The sequence below is a fragment of the Lepidochelys kempii genome, chromosome 3, assembly GCF_965140285.1.
Source record: "Lepidochelys kempii isolate rLepKem1 chromosome 3, rLepKem1.hap1, whole genome shotgun sequence".
Lineage (NCBI taxonomy): Eukaryota > Metazoa > Chordata > Testudines > Cheloniidae > Lepidochelys > Lepidochelys kempii.
This window is the reverse complement of record NC_136382.1, coordinates 11,292,715-11,311,542: the sequence shown is the minus strand read 5'-3', so window position 1 is coordinate 11,311,542 and position 18,828 is coordinate 11,292,715. Positions and strand designations below refer to the sequence as shown.

Sequence of the window (18,828 nt, the reverse complement as noted above, 5' to 3'; positions counted from 1 at the left end):
CGTGAGCAGTACTGATTACATCCAGAAGAGGGCAATGGTACACACACACACACACACACACACACACACACTTCTTTTCAATACTGGACATTGCCACAGTGCGACAGAAAATGGAGGATGAAGCACTCAATCAAGGGATGGGGATTAGATCATTGAAATCTACTTGCAAGGTGGTGTGCTAAAGAGGGCAGGATTGTTTGGGATTCAGGAGACATTAGTTCAATGTCTGGTTCTACCAGAGCCTTTCTGCTAACGGGTTAAGTCATTTAAATCTCTCTGTGACTCAGTTTCCCCCCGCTCCTGTAATATGGGGATACTAGCACTCCTCTGGTCTTGCAGCAGTGTTGTGAAAACTAATGTCTGTGAGGGGCTCAGACATGGGCGGTGGGTGAACCACTGGTTGCGGGAGGCTAGGCCCCAGCCAGCCCTGCCCCCCGAGGACCCGCCCCCTCCCCCGCCCTGGATCACTGGGTGGGAGGGCGACGTATTGCCCCCCTCTCCCAGCCTCAGTGCCCCCAGTCTCCCCAAGAGCAGGGCCGGCAGCCTCTACCCCCATCAACGGGTAGCCCCAGCCACCCCAAGTCCCGGCCACCCTAGCCCCAGCCGCAGCACGCCTCCCTAAAGAGCAGCCTACCTGGGCTGGGGCGAAGGGCAAGCAGGAGGGGACTTCGGGGAGGAGCATGGGTGGGGCCACGCCGGGCTGTCTGGGGAGACACAGCCTCCCCCAGCCTGTCTGAGGCACTGCCCATGTGCTCAGATGCTGTGGAGATGGATCCATGTAGACAGAGAAGTGTGAAGAGACAATTAGTGGGTGGAATGCCCCAAACACTCGAGCTCTTTTAAAACACCGTATCCAGAGTGGTTACAGCAAGCGCAGGCTGGAGGACAAGTCCATTTTGCAGCAACTTTCAAGGTTTAACCCTCCCTTTCAGCAATTGCGTGTTAGCTCAGCGGTGAGGGCACCAGCCTGAAGGCGACCCAGCCGGACGTCCCTGCCTGCCCGGATCTGGAGCAGAGTTCTTCATCGCAGCTCGCTCTCCTGCCTGCAGAGCAGGGACGTGAGCATGGCTCTCCCACGTCCCATATTGGTGATAGTGGTCCAACCAGTTCGCCTTGCTCACGCGTGCGGTGGCATGGCTGCCCCGCAGCATTTCCCCCACCAGGCCCGTCTACACCTGCTGTGCTCCCAGCAGGGCATTCTGGGCAAAACTGCACAGCTGCTGATGTCAGGGGCAAAGGCGCGTGGGTGCTTTCCTCTGAATGCAGTGCTCTTTGGGAAGGTCTCTTGGGGAAGGGGTGGGGGAGGAAGGGACCATGTGTTACCACTTTGGGTGTCGCTCCTGCTAACACTTAGGCCTTGCCTATGCTTGCCAGGAATGATAAACCGGTAGGGCTATATTGGCAAATCTGCCGAGTGGAGACGCAGTTTATACCAGCAAAAGAGTGCTGTGGCCGGTCTAGCTCAAACCAGTTCCCCAAATGGAATAAACTGTATCAGCAAAGGGACTATTTTGGCTGGTATGACTGCGTCTGCTCTGGTGCTTTTTGCGAGGGGTTAATTTGTTCACATTCCTAGCTAACACAGCCGTGCTGGTTCTATTTTCTAGTGCAGACCCGGCCAAACGCAGATGAGCAATTTGACATGGGCGAATAGCCCCACTGCCCCCCTCAGTGAGACTACTTACATGCATAAGTTGCAGTCCTGGGTAAATGCTGGCAACATTGTCGTGGAATCAACCATGGTTACAAACCTAAGAGGTCAGTACTTTGGAATAGTCCCTAGTTCCTGCACTGGGTCACCAGATCCAAACCCTTATGAGCTTTGGCTGTGTTTGGATCTGGACCTGAACTTCACGGCTTGGCTCCAGGGCTAATTATGGTCAGATGAAGGTTTCTTGCTCTACCTGGACAGGAAATGGAAAGCTGCTAAGGGCCAGATTCTGAAATAAATACACCGCCGACAATGGCGCGATGCTAATTTACATCAGTGAAAGATACGGTCCTAAGTGTACAAGTAACTGCTGTATCAATCCTTCTCCAAGTTTACAACCCCAGTTATATGTCCTGGGGAACACCCTACCCTTAAGGCCATGTCTACACTAGCGATCTTACAGCAGCGCAGCTGCACCAATGCAGGTATGCCACTATAAGTTCTTTAGTGTAGCCACTCTAAGCCGACAGGAGAGAGCTCTCCTGTTGACTTAATTAATCCTCCCCCAATAAGCAGCAGAAGCTATGTCGGCGTGAGAGCGCTGTCCACACCGGCACTTAGGTTAGTGTAATTTACATCACTCGGGGGCTGGCTAATTCACACCCCTGAGCGACATAAGTTATACCGACATAAGTGGTAGTGGAGACGTAACCTACAACACTTTTCTAGACGTTTCTGAACCTGCTCATAGATTTAGCTTCATCTTTATTATTTATATAGATGATCCTTAATCTGTTACACATGTAGGATTCTTGCAGCCAATACGATGTTTTTTGCCGGTTTATACGCTTTTCAAACAAATCCTGGATTAAGCTGATTGCTGCTTTGCCAGGACCTGCGCAGGAAATGGGGTCAGAGCCATGACATCCGAGTGCAGGGGTGAGCTTCACAGCAATGTTCCTAGAAATGGTTTTCTTCCATCCGACAGGAAACAACATTGGCACCATTTTCCTCCCTGAATTATGTCCATGTTATAAATGGAAACGGGCTGTCAGAGGTTCCCCTTGGCTTAAGTGTCATTTGGTCCAGAGATTTAAAGTCGGGGTGAAACAGCAAAACAATGCCTAAGACCCCAATCTGCAGTGAGAGGTACAGAGAGTGATGGCCAGGAAATGTGGGATTTCTAATCCTCTCTGGTGCTGTGTTCCTCGACCCAGGAACAAGCCTGGACAAATCATTTGAAGCTGGGATCACTGTGTGAGGGGTGCTATGCATTATTCCTTTACAAAAGAATTAAGATGCTATGGATTAAATCCACCCCGATGCTAACAGCCAGTTCAAGGCCTACGCACTGCTCATGGTTATGTCCTGTTTAGAAGGCTTAGGTGGGATTTCAGTGGTGCGTAGGCCCCGTGCTAGCCCTCTGCCTGGTGGGTGGGGGGGAAGGGGAGCGGGATTTCACCCTGAAAAAGGCACCCAGGAACAGGAAATTGTAACGAATAAGTCAGCACAAAAGAGCATCCACATTCCATTTGAAATAGAAAGGGAGAATGGGATTAGCTAGCTCCTCCCGCTCCCTCAACCAGGCGACCGCACCCCCTGTTGGGATCGGGGGGCAAAAACAGCCTTCATCTTCCTACAGGTTGCCAACCCTTTGTACATTTGTCTCCTAGCCAAAGAGACCTCCACACCTTCCCACAGTCAAACTATTGCTCGAGTCATCCTGTGTATCAAGTTACACAGTCAGCAGATGTGCTGGGTGCAGCTTTGTGGAGGGATGCGCAGTGGAGGCATTTACAGCCCCTTGATCACTGGACCAGTTCAGTGCCAGCCTCATCCCCAGAGCAATCCAGAGCCGCCTAACGGCTGTTCTAAACTCTGCCAGCTGTCAGTGGCCCTGAGGGATCATTAGCGGGCACACGACCTCTACAGATGAGGAACTGAGGCACAGAAAGGTTAAGAGACTTGCCCAAGGTCAGACAGGGAGTCTGCAGCACAGTCCAGGAAAGAAATCCAGACCTCCGGAGTCCCAGCACAGTGTCTTAACCACAAGACCAAACTTCGGCTTGTTGGGTGTTTTTCCTCTGTACGGTCTGTGACCGTATCATCCTAAATGCCCTGATTCTATAAGCCAGGCACCAGCTCCTGTGGTCATGCGGGGCGAGATGTGGTCCATGGGGCCAAACCAAGACATAGCGCTGTGAACAGAGCCACTCCTGACACAGACAGGGCAAGGGGACGGGGCAAAAGAAAGATGGGACAGATCACAGAAGAGCTCAGACCCCATGGCTATTAGTACCCAGGTAAAGAGGTAGGTCCTACACCACTCCGCAAGTGTGTCAAAACTGTCAGGGAAAGAAAGAAAGAAAGAAAGAAAGTCGGGGCACTACCAATGATTTCCTTGGCTGCCCCACTGACTCCCAGCCTTCACGGGCCATACTCTGCAGTGTCCCCGAAAAGGGCTGTGATTAGATTAGCTGGATAGTTCTGCTCTCTGGGGTGGGGTGAAGAGGGAGGATCTGCTATCTCCCCTCCAGGCATTTCAGGCCTCAGAGAGATGGGCGAGTACAAACAGAAAGGAGGGGAGGAAAAGATTGAAGGGACTTGTGAGGCCAATAGAGCTGAAGGGTTGGGGAACCCCCAGGAATGACCTTGCCGGGAACTCCTAGCATATTATCACTGACCCTATTCAAACTGTTATCTATATGGCTGAGGGCCCTTCTAAATATATCTGGCCTGAGGCTCAGTTCCTCAGTTCCTGCACTTGGGCAGGGATGGAGGGAAGAGGGAAAGGTGGCTTTAAAATTACCTCTGCACTCCCTGTATTCTGGGACTGTGCAGGGACCTGCCTTGGTCCCAGTGTAAGTCAGAGCAGCCTCAGGGCTGCTCTAACTGCCTGGGTACATCTATACGGCAACTGAGAGCAAGCTTCCCAGATTGGATGGACAGACTTAGACTAGTCGCGCTTGAGCTAGGGTACTGAAAAGAGCAGTGTGGACGTTGCGGCTCCGGCATGGACTCAGGCTAGCCAGCCAAGCTCGCACCTTGGGGGCCAGGTTGGCATGAGAGCCCGAGCTGCTGCCCAAGCCAGCCACAGTGCTATTCTTAACATGCCAGCTCAAGCCCAGCTAGTGGGGGTGTCTGCCCATACCCAAGCTGGCAGCCTTTGTGCCAGCTCTCTGAGAGCAGGGGAGGCCTTCTGCCTGGTGAGGATTGTTGGGGAGAGAGGGCTGTTTGCACCCACTGTGTGGCTCCTTTACTCTGACAGAGTGGCATCAAGGGACCCTAGAGTAAGTGAGAACCAGGCCCATTGTGCCCCACGCATGTTATGCTCTCCCCTGCTGTGACTATTACTCCTTTCACTCTTACCTCAAGAATTCAGCACAGGGGTCGCACACAGAGTCCTTTGGGGACTGTAAACCAAGTAATCATATGACCTACTCCCTCTCTCAGCACACGCACCCCTGTCTTCAGGCAGTACTAAGTAAGGGCTTCTCCCAGTGTCTGTGGACACCATCAGGGCAAGCAGACTCAGGCTCCAGTTACTACGCAACTGGCTGGAGTATCTCACCATCATTATTAGAACATCACTGGGACTATGCACGTGAGTAAAGCAAGCCAGATCTGGTCCCAAACCACTGGTTGGACCCACACATATTTAATGGCTTTTTAACTGTTGGCCCTGATCCTGCAAAGACATAATTAAGCATGTGCTTAGATTTATGCACAATAGGTAGTACCCCCCCGGGGTGAAATTTTAGCCCCACTGAAGTCCATAGGAGTTTTGCCATTGACTTGATTTCGCCCATTTAGTTTAATGGGATTATTCACAATGCGTAAAGATAAGCATGTGTTTTAAAACTTTGCAAAATCAGGGTTCATGTGTGTAAAATAGCACTCTGAAATCTCTGGATGAAAGATCTGATAAATAATCAGAATTACAACGGTTGTATTCTTTCTATATTATTCCATTTCCAAAATGACGCTGTTGTGAGGCAGATCGTATTGTCCAAACACAGAAAGTGATTGGCTTCTGTCACTAATGACCCCTTACATTGCTGGAAACTGAATTCCCTTTTCACCGTTTGTGCCGTTTCTTTCCTTTCTTGTCTCCTGCTCAGCTTGGACAATGCAGCTAGCCAGGGATTTTTTCATGAGTTTCACTCAAGTGACCCTCTTGCTGTTTGGCTTCCAACCCCTGCAGGGGAAAGTTTCTATGCAAAGATCTTAAAACCATTGGGATGGAGCTTACCTTTCTTTGTTGTTTGTTTTATGAAACTCACTCTTGGGGCTTCAACCCCTTGACGGTATCTCTCTAAGGGTCCAACCCTGCAACACTTACTCAGCTGATGAATCCTTGCTCAAGTGAAAAATCTTACTGACCTCAGCGAGGCACCCATGTCAGGCCTGCAGGATCATTATGCACTTATTGAGCCGGATTCTAGTTTCTGTTACAATGGTGAATATCTTTAAAGGAAGGAATTCAGAAAACAGCCCAGGACAACTCAGGTCAGTCTCTAGCCTATATATATCTCTTTGTTTTTTCTAATTCTTTTCATCATCCCAAATATGCCCGGTTTGTGCTTTTTGCCCCCTGTTCCCTGTTTACTGGATGACCTCTAATAATTCTCTTTTCCGGCAGTATTTGTTGTTCTGAACATTGGGTCACTCCCTTGCATTGGGAGCGGGGTGGGGAAGAGAGAGAGAGAGAGATTTTCACAGTAACTGATTAAATATCTGAACAGGTCAATTCAGACCTTGACAAGCACCCAGCCGACAGACCTGCAGGTACCAAAACTTATCAGAGGAAAATATAACTTGCAGGTTTTCTAACCCAATTGATTGGACTTTTATCTAAAATAACAGACATTATAAGATAGGAAATAGCTTGAGATAAGGAACAAAATCGAGTAGTCTTGAATCAGATCGGACTGCGGACAGGTTCACACTCCCACACCTGCCTTGGATGGATCAATGAAAGTTTCTTGGCATTGTCCTCTCTGGTTTTGAAATGCTGCTAAAGTCGGTGAACTTTGAGACTTCGGCGTTTATTCTGCGATTATAATTAACCTGCTCCCCACTCGCTATTGATTAGGCCTGACTGGAGGTGACAAAGTTTGACTGGATGGCTCAGAAATGTAAATGGCTGGGGATGACTGAAAGAGCAGAGAGTGGAGTCTGATCCCGGCTCAGGTAGAACACCCACTGACTGGAGTTCAGCAGGGAGGGCTGACTGCGGAGGGAGTGGGAGATTGGGACTGCTCTCAATGCCAGGCAAATGGACTGACTTTTCCATTCACGTGGGGCCATAACCATTCAGGGAATCACACCAAGCTTTAGGGCCAGATCCTCAATTGCTATTCATCTCTATAGCTTCCCTGGATCCACAGCAGGTGTAAATCTTCCTAGCTCCACTGGCTGGAGCAAAGGCAAAGCAGGCGGTTGCCTCGGGTTGCAGATTCTGCCAGGGGCAGCTGGGCCAAACCTAAGCAACGCTGCAACCCCGGGTGCTACGTACATTTGGCCGGGCTGCCAGACTGGGCATCCCATTGTCTTGAGCAGCCTCTGTCCATTTGAGCCTCCCGTGGTGCAATAACTCCGTCCATGAGAGTAACCTGACGTGCGTTGGTGCGGAGCTAACCGACAGCATCTGAAGATCTGCCCCATATCTTTTAAAACGCAAAGCGCAAGAGCCGAATGCTGAGCGCCCGGGCAAGGCCCACAGTGAAGGGCTCTGCTCTGTGCATGGGTTTGCTGGAGCAAAATCCCCACACTAACCAACCTGGGTATCAAGGCATCCAGGCTGCAGCAGCTGCTGCAGGGCATAGGGAGGAGCGGTACCCACATTCGGCCCTGCTCCCCTCATGCATATCGTCACTGAGCATCCACGATCCCTCCTGTGCAGAGGGAGCCTCCCCCCAAACAGGTGGGGGCAGAACTGGCTCCTTGCATAGTAGGAACACATTTAGCACCTTACATACCCCTGGGCTCAAGGTTTGGGGCTTCTTTCAGAGTGTTTTTTTTTTCAGAATTGCCAGCCCTGAACATTCAAAAAATCATAAGCTCAGCCTCCTAAAAATCATGACATTTAAAAATAATAATAAATGTTGGGTTCTTTTTAATTTGTCTTTTGAGTTTTATGGGTTTAGGGCTCATTTTCAAGCTTTCCTCCACCTCCGGGAGAGCTAGAAACTTACTGATTTTTTTCCCAGTGAAAGCTTGGAGAGTCTCACACAATAACGTGACTCCAGGAGCTGGGGCTTTCAGAAACATCATCAAATCTCACAAAGAGTTGGCAGCAGCATAGGGGAGGGAAGTGACGAGGCAGTCAAGGGGGAGATCCATTTCAAATGATATTTGAAAATACATGGAGAGGTGATGAGCACATGAGATACACATGAGCTGCAGGAAGAGCTGTGCACTGGGAGTTAAGATTGAGATAAGATAATGATATTGTCCCATTGCTTCCTTGTGCTCCCCCATCAGTCTGGCTGTATCTATTTGTCGTCTCTTGTCTTATACTTAGATTGGAAGCTCTTTGGGCCAGGGACCATCTTTTGGTATATGTTTGTACAGCACCTAGCACCGTGGGGTCCTGGTCCATGACTAGGGCTCCTAGGGGCTGCCGCAAAACAAATACTACTACCACTAATAATAATAATAATTAATAAGACACATCAGAGAAGAGGTTTGTGCCGGTCAAATGCAAGGGGGAGATGAATGAGGTAAAAGAGCAACCGATTGCTTTTTACGAGCAGTTGTGTGATCTTCCCTAGAGAGCTTCAGGGGTGACGCCAACCTCTAATTGCTAGGGGTTAGGAGGAAAGATTCCTCGGGGGCAGTTTATTCTATTGCACCATCTGGCACTGACCCCTGGTGGAGACAGGATATTGGACCCCACCTCTGATCGTGTCTGGCCATTATGTGTAAAGGGGAAACCTTAACTGTTCCTTTCTGTAAAAGATTTTCTAACAAACAGACTTACTTTCCCACCCCCACAAAGAGCAACATCAGATCCACTTCGTCCCAATAAGGGGAGGGACCATCCTGATCACATATTGATTATATCCCACCAAAAAACCAACACCCCAAACCCCTCTATGTGGCAACCAATCAACTTGATTAGAAATTACCGAAAGTTCCATTACCTTTAGTCTTGGGATTTGTGTGCTGAGACTCAACTAAGTTTAGATCTCCATTCATTTTGCAATGGATTGTTTTCTTCTGCATCCCAGTTCCCTCTCCCCCCACTATCTTATATGGCCCTGATCCTGCTTCTCTTCTAGTCCATAACAAACCCTTCTTTGATTTCAATGGGAACCATTTCATCTCAAACAAAGCTGGTTCCATTTTCTTTTAACGCAGATCTCTGCCTAGACTTTTGTGTGTAGCTCAAGCCTATGTGAATGGATACAGAACTACACTGCAGAGTCAACAATCTTTAAAAACCTCAGTGCAAATTTCTGCAAAATACGTCTTCACTGCCCTCAGACGCTGCCTAAAACAGCACTTTAAAAACAAAGAATTCTTACATTCTGAAGACTGGAATTGTCAAAGCTGGATACGGGCGCTGGATGCCCCGCTTTGAAAATATCAGCCTAAATCTTTATTGGAGTGTGCTTCCATTAAAAGCCCTGGTGTCTGAGTTCTATGCACAAGGAATTCCAACACTGCCAAACTGTATTTAAAGGAATAATAATAACAGAAAGAACTGCTTGTTTCAAAATCTAAGATACAAAGGAACTGTCAGAGGTTCAGTAAATCAGTCCTGTTTCAGGAATGGCTTCTCTAAGGGCTGGATACTCCTTACACGGGTTACAAGAAATTCCCATTGATTTAAGTGGACCCAAGGAGCCCGTGAAATGCTGTTCCTCTGTGTGTAAATGCCGATTCACTTTTGTTACAATGCACTGGGCCTTCAAAATTTTCCACCGTGTCGCTGCACAAATGGAAGTCGCAGTGCTATTTCTAGTGGCAACATCGGGAATTTCAGAGAGTATTTAAGAGCAATTGCACCTTGCATGATCTAACCATTTTCAACACACATCTAGTTAAATGGGATCACAAATAATTATTTTTAAATTTGTCATTTGAGGCTGGACAAATTTACAGCTACCAGCCGCCACACTGCCTTAGCACTCCATAAAAATTCGCTCACAGAAAGTGCCGTGTCAGTTTCATTATGCCTGAAATAACATGCTGAATGCTTAATGGCTCGTTGGCAGGGAGTTTAGTTCCAAAATGTAGGTTTTCTATATAAAAAAAAAACCCACACACAACCTATGATTAAATATTTTTCGTAATTTTTTTTTTAAATATCACAATTTGAGATGTATGTTTCTGTATTGTCTTAAAATTCCACAATTTAAGTTGAACGTTGTGATCTTTTAAAAAAATATACGGCAATCAAAACATTTTCTTTGTTCTTTAGGCATGCAAGCGGCACACATGCACCGCCCTACAAGAGATTACCAGGGCGAAACTGACCCCCGCGTAGCGAGTGACACCGACTAGTCTAGCAGCCCAGTGCTGTATGCTCAGTGCACCCCAGTCTCCAGCCTATTTCACTGTGCACACAAGGAATACAGATCCCTAATTTTGTTTTTCAGCAGGGTGAGAGAGGAAAGAACAAGCCCAGGCCCACACACACTTCTCAACCTTCCATAGCCCAAATGTAGGACGTAAAATGTCCAAAGATCCAAAATGAAGGACGCAAAAAAAAAAATTATCCCTGCAGAACCCACACAGTGCTGTGAGCTTCTTTCCTTCAGTGCAACTAACACACTCTAACCTCAGAGCAATAATCCTACTTTTCTCATGTCACACTCTCAGCATGAAACGACAAGGGACACCAGATTTGTGTGGATTGCAGGGGACTTCGGGATTAAACTAAGTGCCGTCCCATGAAATGAGCTATTATTCCCCTGCCGTATGCAGGCAAAGCTTTTCTTGGAGTCAGTGGGAATTCTGCTTGCATGAAGTCTGCAGGATTATTTCTCCCTAAAATCCTATTTCTGCAATCAGATACTGCACCCTGCACGGGTGCAGGGCTCTGTGCTAGCAGATCTGATTGCTTACATTGGAGCCTGTTAAGATTTTTATTTAATTGCTTCAATTTTAGTAATTGATTTATTTAATGACAGGTTTCAGAGCGATTAATTTAATGTATTTAATTTCTTCAGTGTGAAACATCTCTGTTTTTACAGTATCTAGCACAATGGGGTCCTAATCGGGACCAGGACCAGTGAATACGACCATAATTATATTCTTCTTATCCTTACAGAGGATGATTTTTTAAAAAAAATCTGTCATTTTCATGTGAACTGGTGTCCACTTAAAAAAGGTTCTTAATTTTACAGCGATCAATCTTTAATATGTTTTATCCAACCCTGGAATAGAATGTTATCCATTCCAATGGCCAAACTATGGAGCCCTTACTCCCCGTTGTCACTTAGGCCTGGTCTACACTTAAAACTGAAAACCTCACATCCCCTAGTGACATAGCTATGATGGCAAAATCCCCAGTGTAGATGCAGTGATACAAACAGAAGAATGCTTCAAGTGGCATTGCTAATTGTGTTTGAGCAGGCGGTGTTCCTATTCTGGCACAAAACTCCTTCTGTAGGTGCACGCTGCGTCTACACTAGGGAACTATGCAGGTATGGGATCTGTAGTGTAGATGTAGCTTTACGCTCATGAGTTGCATTTGTATAATAAGTGCTCACCCACATGGGTTAGGGCTCAGCAACTTGGCCCCCAAGTTAGCTAAGAACATACCCGTTATCCTAGTGAAGATGTACCCTAAGTGTTAGGAGATCAATGTCAAATTAGCTGCATCAAAGGTTTGTGAGGAGGCACCTGCAAACAGCAGGGTATTTTTAGAGAAACTATCTTTCATGACCGAAGAGCTCACAAGTGCAAGATCTGATCCTGCTTGGACAAACAGTCCCTGTTTACTTCGGGCGAAATCCTGGCTCCATTGATTTCAACAGAGCCAGGATTCCTCCCCATCACCGGGAGTGCGCTAGGAATACAGGATCAGGCCTGGGACATTTCCTTCGATAAACGGCCTGCAATTAACAGTAGCTCAATCACAGGATTTTATCTTCTTTTCCCAAAAAGATGGAAACAAATGATAAAAATACAAACAGATTCATGTCCCAGTGATCCATTTCTTCAAAGGCCTCTCAATATTATTGTAACTAAAGTAATCTGTACAAAGACCTGTGTCTAGAGCGAGCTAATTTTATCTTTTAAACTAAAGTATTAGATTTAATGCCCTTCACCCTTTATCGGTTTACACAAACAACTGATTACAACTTGCAATGTAGGCTACGTTATGGTATCATGTTATGCACCATTTTGGTCTATATATTAATAAATAATAACAACAAATGTATTACTGACTTATTTAAAGTTTGTAAAAAACCACTGTTCTGGGATTTTAGGGACGAAAGAATATTTATATATCTGGGCTAAATCTTTCTCTCCCTTTGCCCAATTCTGTCCTTTATTACGCTCAGTTCATGGCTCCGTCGTACCAATTTCACAACAGTGCAAGTCCATTAAGGGCAATGGCGTCATGCCACCATAAAACTGGTATACCACAGCAATGAAGCAGGCCCACTCACTCCAATGGGATTTTCCAATTTGCTTTGTACCCCTGTAGCGCATAATCATTTATTCACATAAGCAGTGCCGATGGGAGCTTGTCTGTAAGGAGTGTGGACATGAGTGAGGGTTACAGGACGGAGCTCTAATTTTGGAAGATGAGGGTTGGATTCTGTATATTACAGACACAATATAAATGAATGCATATATAGGTATAAGGCCCAACCCCATGGAAAACAATGAGAGTTGAGGATGCACCACACCTTTCAGGATGTACCTTGTAGAATCGGGGCAATAACATATTTCAAATACATTTCCTTTTTCCACTGTCTGCACTGTAAGTTAATAAGTCAGTTTCTGCATGTAAAGCTGGGGTACTTAGAGTTCAGTAACACACACAGCAGACACCTCTGTAGAAGGGGTGTGGGGAACGTTACTGTACTACAGTGCTTTCAGTGGCAAAAGATTGTGACAAATGCTGATGAGTCACATGGAAACCACGCAGGAGATGCTACAGGGCAAATATCTTAGTGTCCCTGCTGAAAAGCTTAGGATCTGGTTCAAAATCTCAAACAGCAGCTGCAGAGAAGACATTTGCCTACAAAGCTGTGTTTCTGCTCAGGGCTTTGATCTTTCCAGATGCTGCTGCTGTGCTGAATATCTGCCCGTTCAGACAACCCCCTTCCCACACTTCTGCTTTGGTTTGCAATGAAAAGAACATAAATGTTCCCTCCAGCGGACAAATCCCTGTAACGCCCAAGTGCAATCATACTCCCCTTTCAGTTACACCAGAGTGACTCCACTGATTCCAAAGGAATTGCGCCAGTGTAAATGAGAGGGAAAACTGGCTCCATAGGGTTGCAGAGAGGGTAAGGATTTGACCCATTGTCCATACTTTTAAACAACTGTTGCATGCTACATAGATCTGAGACCTGCATGCTACATAGATCTGAGACCTTCCAGGCCTTGTTTCTCCTTTTCCCTGCATGGATCTTGGGGCCTGACTCCAGTAGATGTCTCCCTCACTTTAAATGATGTGGATTCCTCCAATCCACAACCCTTTCCCCCAGCTCCTAGTCTGAAGGTTGCAAGGCTGTGCTAATTTCAGAGTCTGTGGAGGAGAGAGCAGCAGCAGATGCTCAAAAGGAGAAGATGGCTTTTGGCTTTGACAGGGCTATGAAAACAGACTTAAAAGTGGGTTCTTTTCACGCACCATTAAATCTGGAATTCATTAAAGCCTCATCAAACCAAGGCTTGGATCAAGTTCATGGCCGTCTCGGATGGGCCTGATCCTCCCTCTTTAGGCTCTGAGGTTGGTACCCTTCAAGGTCGTGAATTAGGCACTTTGGGACCATGTTGGGTAACATTTTCAAACGTGCCTGAGCCTAAATCCAACTAGGATCCTAAACCACTCATTTTACCCAATCCGTCATTGATTTTTACACCCAACTTGCCATTGTTCAGCTTTCAAAATCAATGCTACAAATATAGGCTCTTTGGTTTTGGTCTCACGCTGTATCATAATGTCATAAAGCCTGTGTTGTTCTCCCCACAAATCTGACTGTAATGGAAATGACGTGCACATGTAAACTTCAGGATTCAGCTCATGGTTTCGTTTACACTTTGGCAATCTTGTGTAGCTCCTTGCAAATAACTAAACAAATAAATACAAGTATTCTGCCAGCACCTAATGACCCCAGCTGGGTTAGGGGCTCTGTTGTGTTAGGCACTGTAAAAACACAGAGCAGAACCCAGTCATCCCACTAAAGTCTATGGTTGAACTGGACTGTGTGCATTTCACTCATGTTATTACTGACAACTGAACATGACTTGATCTCCTTTCACACTACATAAAGTCAGGTTTCAGAGTAGCAGCCGTGTTAGTCTGTATTCGCAAAAAGAAAAGGAGTACCTGTGGCACCTTAGAGACTAACCAATTTATTTGAGCATAAGTTTTTGTGAGCTACAGCTCACATTGGATGAAGTGAGCTGTAGCTCACAAAAGCTTATGCTCAAATAAATTGGTTAGTGTCTAAGGTGCCACAAGTACTCCTTTTCTTCTTACTACATAAAGTGAATTTTTTCCCCTCCATATGTGCCTATCACTCGGATTTCCTGCAATAATTTCATTTCTTTCACCTGGACTTTCTAACCAGCTGTTCCCCTCTTGTAATGAATCTCTCCCTTTGCTTGTTAACTGCCTTCCTACAACTTTTCCACATTTCATACCAACACCTAGAAAAGTACAGTCTCCGCAAAGTATCCCCTTAGGTTAGAAAAGCCACCCAGCTGGAAATTATCCTTGTTCCATTTAAATACTAAGGGGCTAAGTCCTGCAGGCAAAACTCCCATGGAATCCAGTGGGAATTCAACTTGAGCAAAGATGGAGGTTTGAGCCCTAAATCAGTGGTTCTCAACCAGGGGTATGTATACCCCTTGGGTATGCAGAGGTCTTCATCTAGATATCTGCCTAGTTTTACAACAAGCTGCATGAAAAGCACGAGCAAAGTCAGTGCAAACTAAAATTTCCTACAGACAATGGCTTGTTTATACTGCTCTATATACTATACACTGAAATGTAAGTACAATATTTATATTCCTGTTGATTTATTTTATAATTATATGGTAAAAATGAGAAAGTAGGCCATTTGTCAGTAACAGTGGGCTGTGACACTTTTGCATTTTTATGTCTGATTTTGTAAGCAAGTAGTTTTTAAGTGAGGTGAAATTTGGGTGTACGCAAGACAAATCAGACTCCTGAAAGGGGTACAGTAGTCTGGAAAGATTGAGAACCACTGCCCTAAATCACTGGATTGGGGGTTACATTTAAAGCAATCATTGTTGAACTTCACGCGGTTATAAAACATAATTTAAATTTTTCATACCCAGCTCGCATGCATATTTTAAAGTGGGTTATTTTTTTAACATAAAAAGTCACTTGTACTTAGTACTTTTTATTTTAAAACCCAAATATCTTTTACTCGCTTAGGCCCTGATCCTGCAATTGGATCCACCCAGGAAGACCCCCGTGTAAATTACAGCACTACATAGGCAAGGCGGTCTACTGGCACAGATCCATTTGCTGAATTGGGGCCTTGGTCTTGAACTTAAATTTTTTTCCTGTAGCACTGAATGTAAAAGATCATTAATGTTCGGTTGGTGGGCTGGACAATATAATTGGTACTGTACAAAGGCCCAGAGACCAATTCAACCCCACCCTCTAAGAGTTTAGAATCAAAGCTTGTAACCTACATACCCGAACAAGTTTGGTGTTTCCTGCTAGGGACAGCTGCTTTGAAGTCAATGGAACTACTGTGATAGCAGGATCGGTGCTTAGTGCTAAGAAGTAAGGATTGGGCCCAGAAAGTTAGATGCATAGAAGAAAGATGGGCTGAAAAATGCAGGGAATGGAATAATTTAGAGAGCCTTCAGGTATTCCTAGATTTGGTTTTGTTGTGGTATTTAAAATTATTATTAACTCGCTACTTGTGGGCAAGGGGGAAGATATGGGATATTTTTAGGAACAGTCTAAAAGATTATCGAAATATGTCAGACATTGTGTATTGCACATCTTAACAATACTGTCTGATAACACCACAAGGCTGGTGCAAGCTTTGTCTTTAAAATACCAGGTGGCACTTTTTAAACTTTTTTTTGTATCGGCAACAAAAAGCTCCAAGAGCTTGAGATGCCCAGTCCCCAAACAATAACTCCCTTTATTTGTGAAAAGTTTTTAAAAATCTTAATAGAGCATTGTACAAATTCACACTAGACTAGGAGGAAAATTCGTGCTAAACACTATTACCTACAGGCACATTGTGCATGAATTCAAATCGTTTTCCTAGTACTGTGTTTTATTTTTAAACTACACCACCCTCAGCTGAGGCTAAACCAAATAGGGCAGTAGAGAGAACATGGAGAGGAAACTGGATTTAGAGATGATACACTTGTGATTACACAGAAGATTCACTTTTTTCCCCTCCCTTCTCTCTCTCCAAAATAAAATAAAGAGGCAACAGTGTTTGCCTCTTAGGTGGATTTTTTAAGACCTGTGCACTTTATGTTAAATCAGCATTTAGGCTCCTAAATAAAAGTGAGCAGGCGTCACCAAGCTTTTCAAACCCGGGGGCCTAAAGTTAGTCTCCTAAATCTACATTAGGCACCTAAATTGGTGGTTTCGTTTTCAAAAGCACTCAGGACCCGGACCCAGCAGCTCGCATAGAAGCCAGTGGAAGCTGGCTGGGTGCTCATCACCTTCCACTTATGTAGAAAAGTAAATCTGAATGTAACAACTCTTTTCCCTTCCTCTGCTCCCCGGCCGCATCTTCCTCACCCCGCTTTCTTCAAGGGGCCCTCCCCTTTCCCTTTCCTTCAGCTTATCCCCTCCTAACTCACCCACACACCCCAAAAATGCGGCACTACCATGCCATGGGCCACTGGACATGGTTCACTCTGCTGGGGTGTTATACCCATTCTCCCTCCTGTGTCTGTCCGGTCTATTTAGACACTTTCCAGGGCAGACACTGTGTATGTACAGCCCCTAGCACATTGGAGCCTTGTTCTTGATTAGTCTCCAGGCCCTGCCAGAATAACCAGGACTTAATAATAGGTAACAACAACAACTTGGGGCACCCAAGCCGGAAAGCGTTGGCCTTGGGCCGCTCCTTGTTTTCTTAAGCAGCCAGCTCCTAATTCGGACCTCATTTCTCTACCTCCCCCAGCAGTCCCGCGACCCCCATCCGCCCAGGACCCCTGTCTCTCCAGAGAGGTGCAGGCCAGCCAGAGGGGGAGGTGTGGCCCGGCCAGCCCCCCCCCGGATCGCAGCCCGCAAAACCGGGCGGCGCAGGTCCGAGTCCTCTTCCCCCCGCTAGCAGCCTGGCTCTCGCGGGGCAGCGGGGCGCGGCGCGGCACTTACCGAGGTTGGCGTGCCGGGCGGCCCCCGCGGCGCCCCGGTTGGGCAGATTGTGCAGCACGGGGCTGTCGAAGGGCGAGGCGCTCCACGTGGTGCCCATCTCCGGGCTCACGTAGGCGGGGTAGGGGCCGGAGTAGGAGCCGCCGAAGCCCCGGCCGTACTGCTCCCGGCTCAGCGGGCCGCTGTACGGGGCGGCCTCCCGGGAGGCGCCGGGCGAGAAGGAGAAGCGGGGCGAGACGGGCGGGTGGGAGGCTCCGGGGTTGTAGGCGGCGGGCTCGGCGCCGGGCTGCGTCCAGATGGAGTGGCTGGAGGCCGGGCTGGCCTGCTGGGAGGCGCCGCCGCTCTGGAGGTAGGGCAGGCTGGGGAGCATGGAGGTGACCCGGGTGGTGGGCACGTAGACCGGGGAGGCGGCCGCCCCGCCGTGCATGAACCCGCCGGCCCCCTCGTAGGCTGGGGGGCCGTGGTTCGCGGCCATGGCCAGGCTCTGATACATCGCGGCGCGAAGCAAGGCCGGGCCCCGACGCAATCCAGAGTGGGCGGCAGGTTACCACGTTAGCGCCAGCGCAACGCTCTGTTGCTGGGGGGGGTTATTGCCCACTCCTGTCCAGGGACCATGCAGTGCTCAGCCCGGTCCAGCAAGCCCCAGTCCTCCCTGGGGTCCGGCTTCCCACGCCGGGCTTCTCCACGCAGGCGGAGCTGTCTGTCCTCTGCCGGAGCCGGGTCTAGCGCCTTAGCTGCTCCCCCTGGGCTCCATCCATCAAGCCAAAGCCACCGGGGCTGGGGAGTTTAAACATTGGGAGTCTCCTCCCCTCTCCTGCGGGCCGGCTCACACCCACACCTAGCAGGGAGAAAGCAGAGCGGGGAGAAGCTGGTTAGGAAGGGGAGGGGGGCACAAACCCAGCCGAGTGCCTGCGGAGATAAGGAGGTTAGAGAGAGCTGGGGAGGAGGGTCACGGAGGGAAGGTGAGAGACGGAGCATTCCCCAAGGCTCCTCCAGGAGCCCCTGGAGCAAAAAACCTTTGTCCTCAGGTACGACTGGGCCTATTGTGTTGTTAATGTGACCGAGCCCGGTGTTTGATCTGAAATCACAGCGGGGCTGATTGCAGGCGACCAGGAGTCTGAAGCTGTCAAGGGAGAAATTAAATGAAGCGTACGCTTGAGGGGGGTCGCTCGTGGCCCCAGAGGATAGAGAGACATGGACACACAGAGACACACACACACAGAGATAGAGACACACACAACACGTGCACACTGACATATATTCACATGCATGTATACAAACACACACACGCATACATACATGGACACCTACAGGGACCCACACACAGAAGCAGTGCAAACGAGCGCATAAGTCCAAGAATTTGCAGACATGAGCGGGCGGGAGAGACGGTAGGAATATGAAATAAGTGGTTATATCTAAGTGCAAATGATCCGGTTTGGTTTCCAGGAGAATCCGTGTTTAAACAAAAGAAACCGTTCTCCGTATTGACGTAGCAACCGCTCTGCTAATAGGAAGCGCTGCGGAATAACTTGGCAATAAATAATCGAGATTAAAAGAAAACGACTTTTTAAAGGCATCTACTAGTAAAGGGCCCAATCCTCAGGCAAAACTGCCGGTCAGCTCCTTGGGGAGACTTTTGCTTAAGAACTCATCG

General features: G+C 47.6%; 1 protein-coding gene across 3 annotated transcripts in view; it reads right to left on the bottom strand.

Moving 5' to 3' along the window:
* GATA4 (GATA binding protein 4) overlaps positions 1-17,667 on the bottom strand; it is a 38,356-nt gene extending 20,689 nt beyond the window's left edge. Inside the window, exons 1-2 of one of the 3 annotated variants that reach the window (XM_073335075.1) lie at positions 17,178-17,667; positions 14,416-14,418 (exon numbers count right to left, since the gene is read on the bottom strand). In XM_073335075.1, coding sequence (XP_073191176.1) covers positions 14,416-14,418; positions 17,178-17,667 — 493 coding nt within the window. Of the gene's footprint in view, positions 1-10,158; positions 10,162-14,415; positions 14,419-17,177 lie in introns of all 3 variants that reach the window. The other 2 variants (XM_073335076.1, XM_073335077.1) reach the window with 2 other exon arrangements.
* Between the last annotated feature and the right edge of the window lie 1,161 nt (positions 17,668-18,828).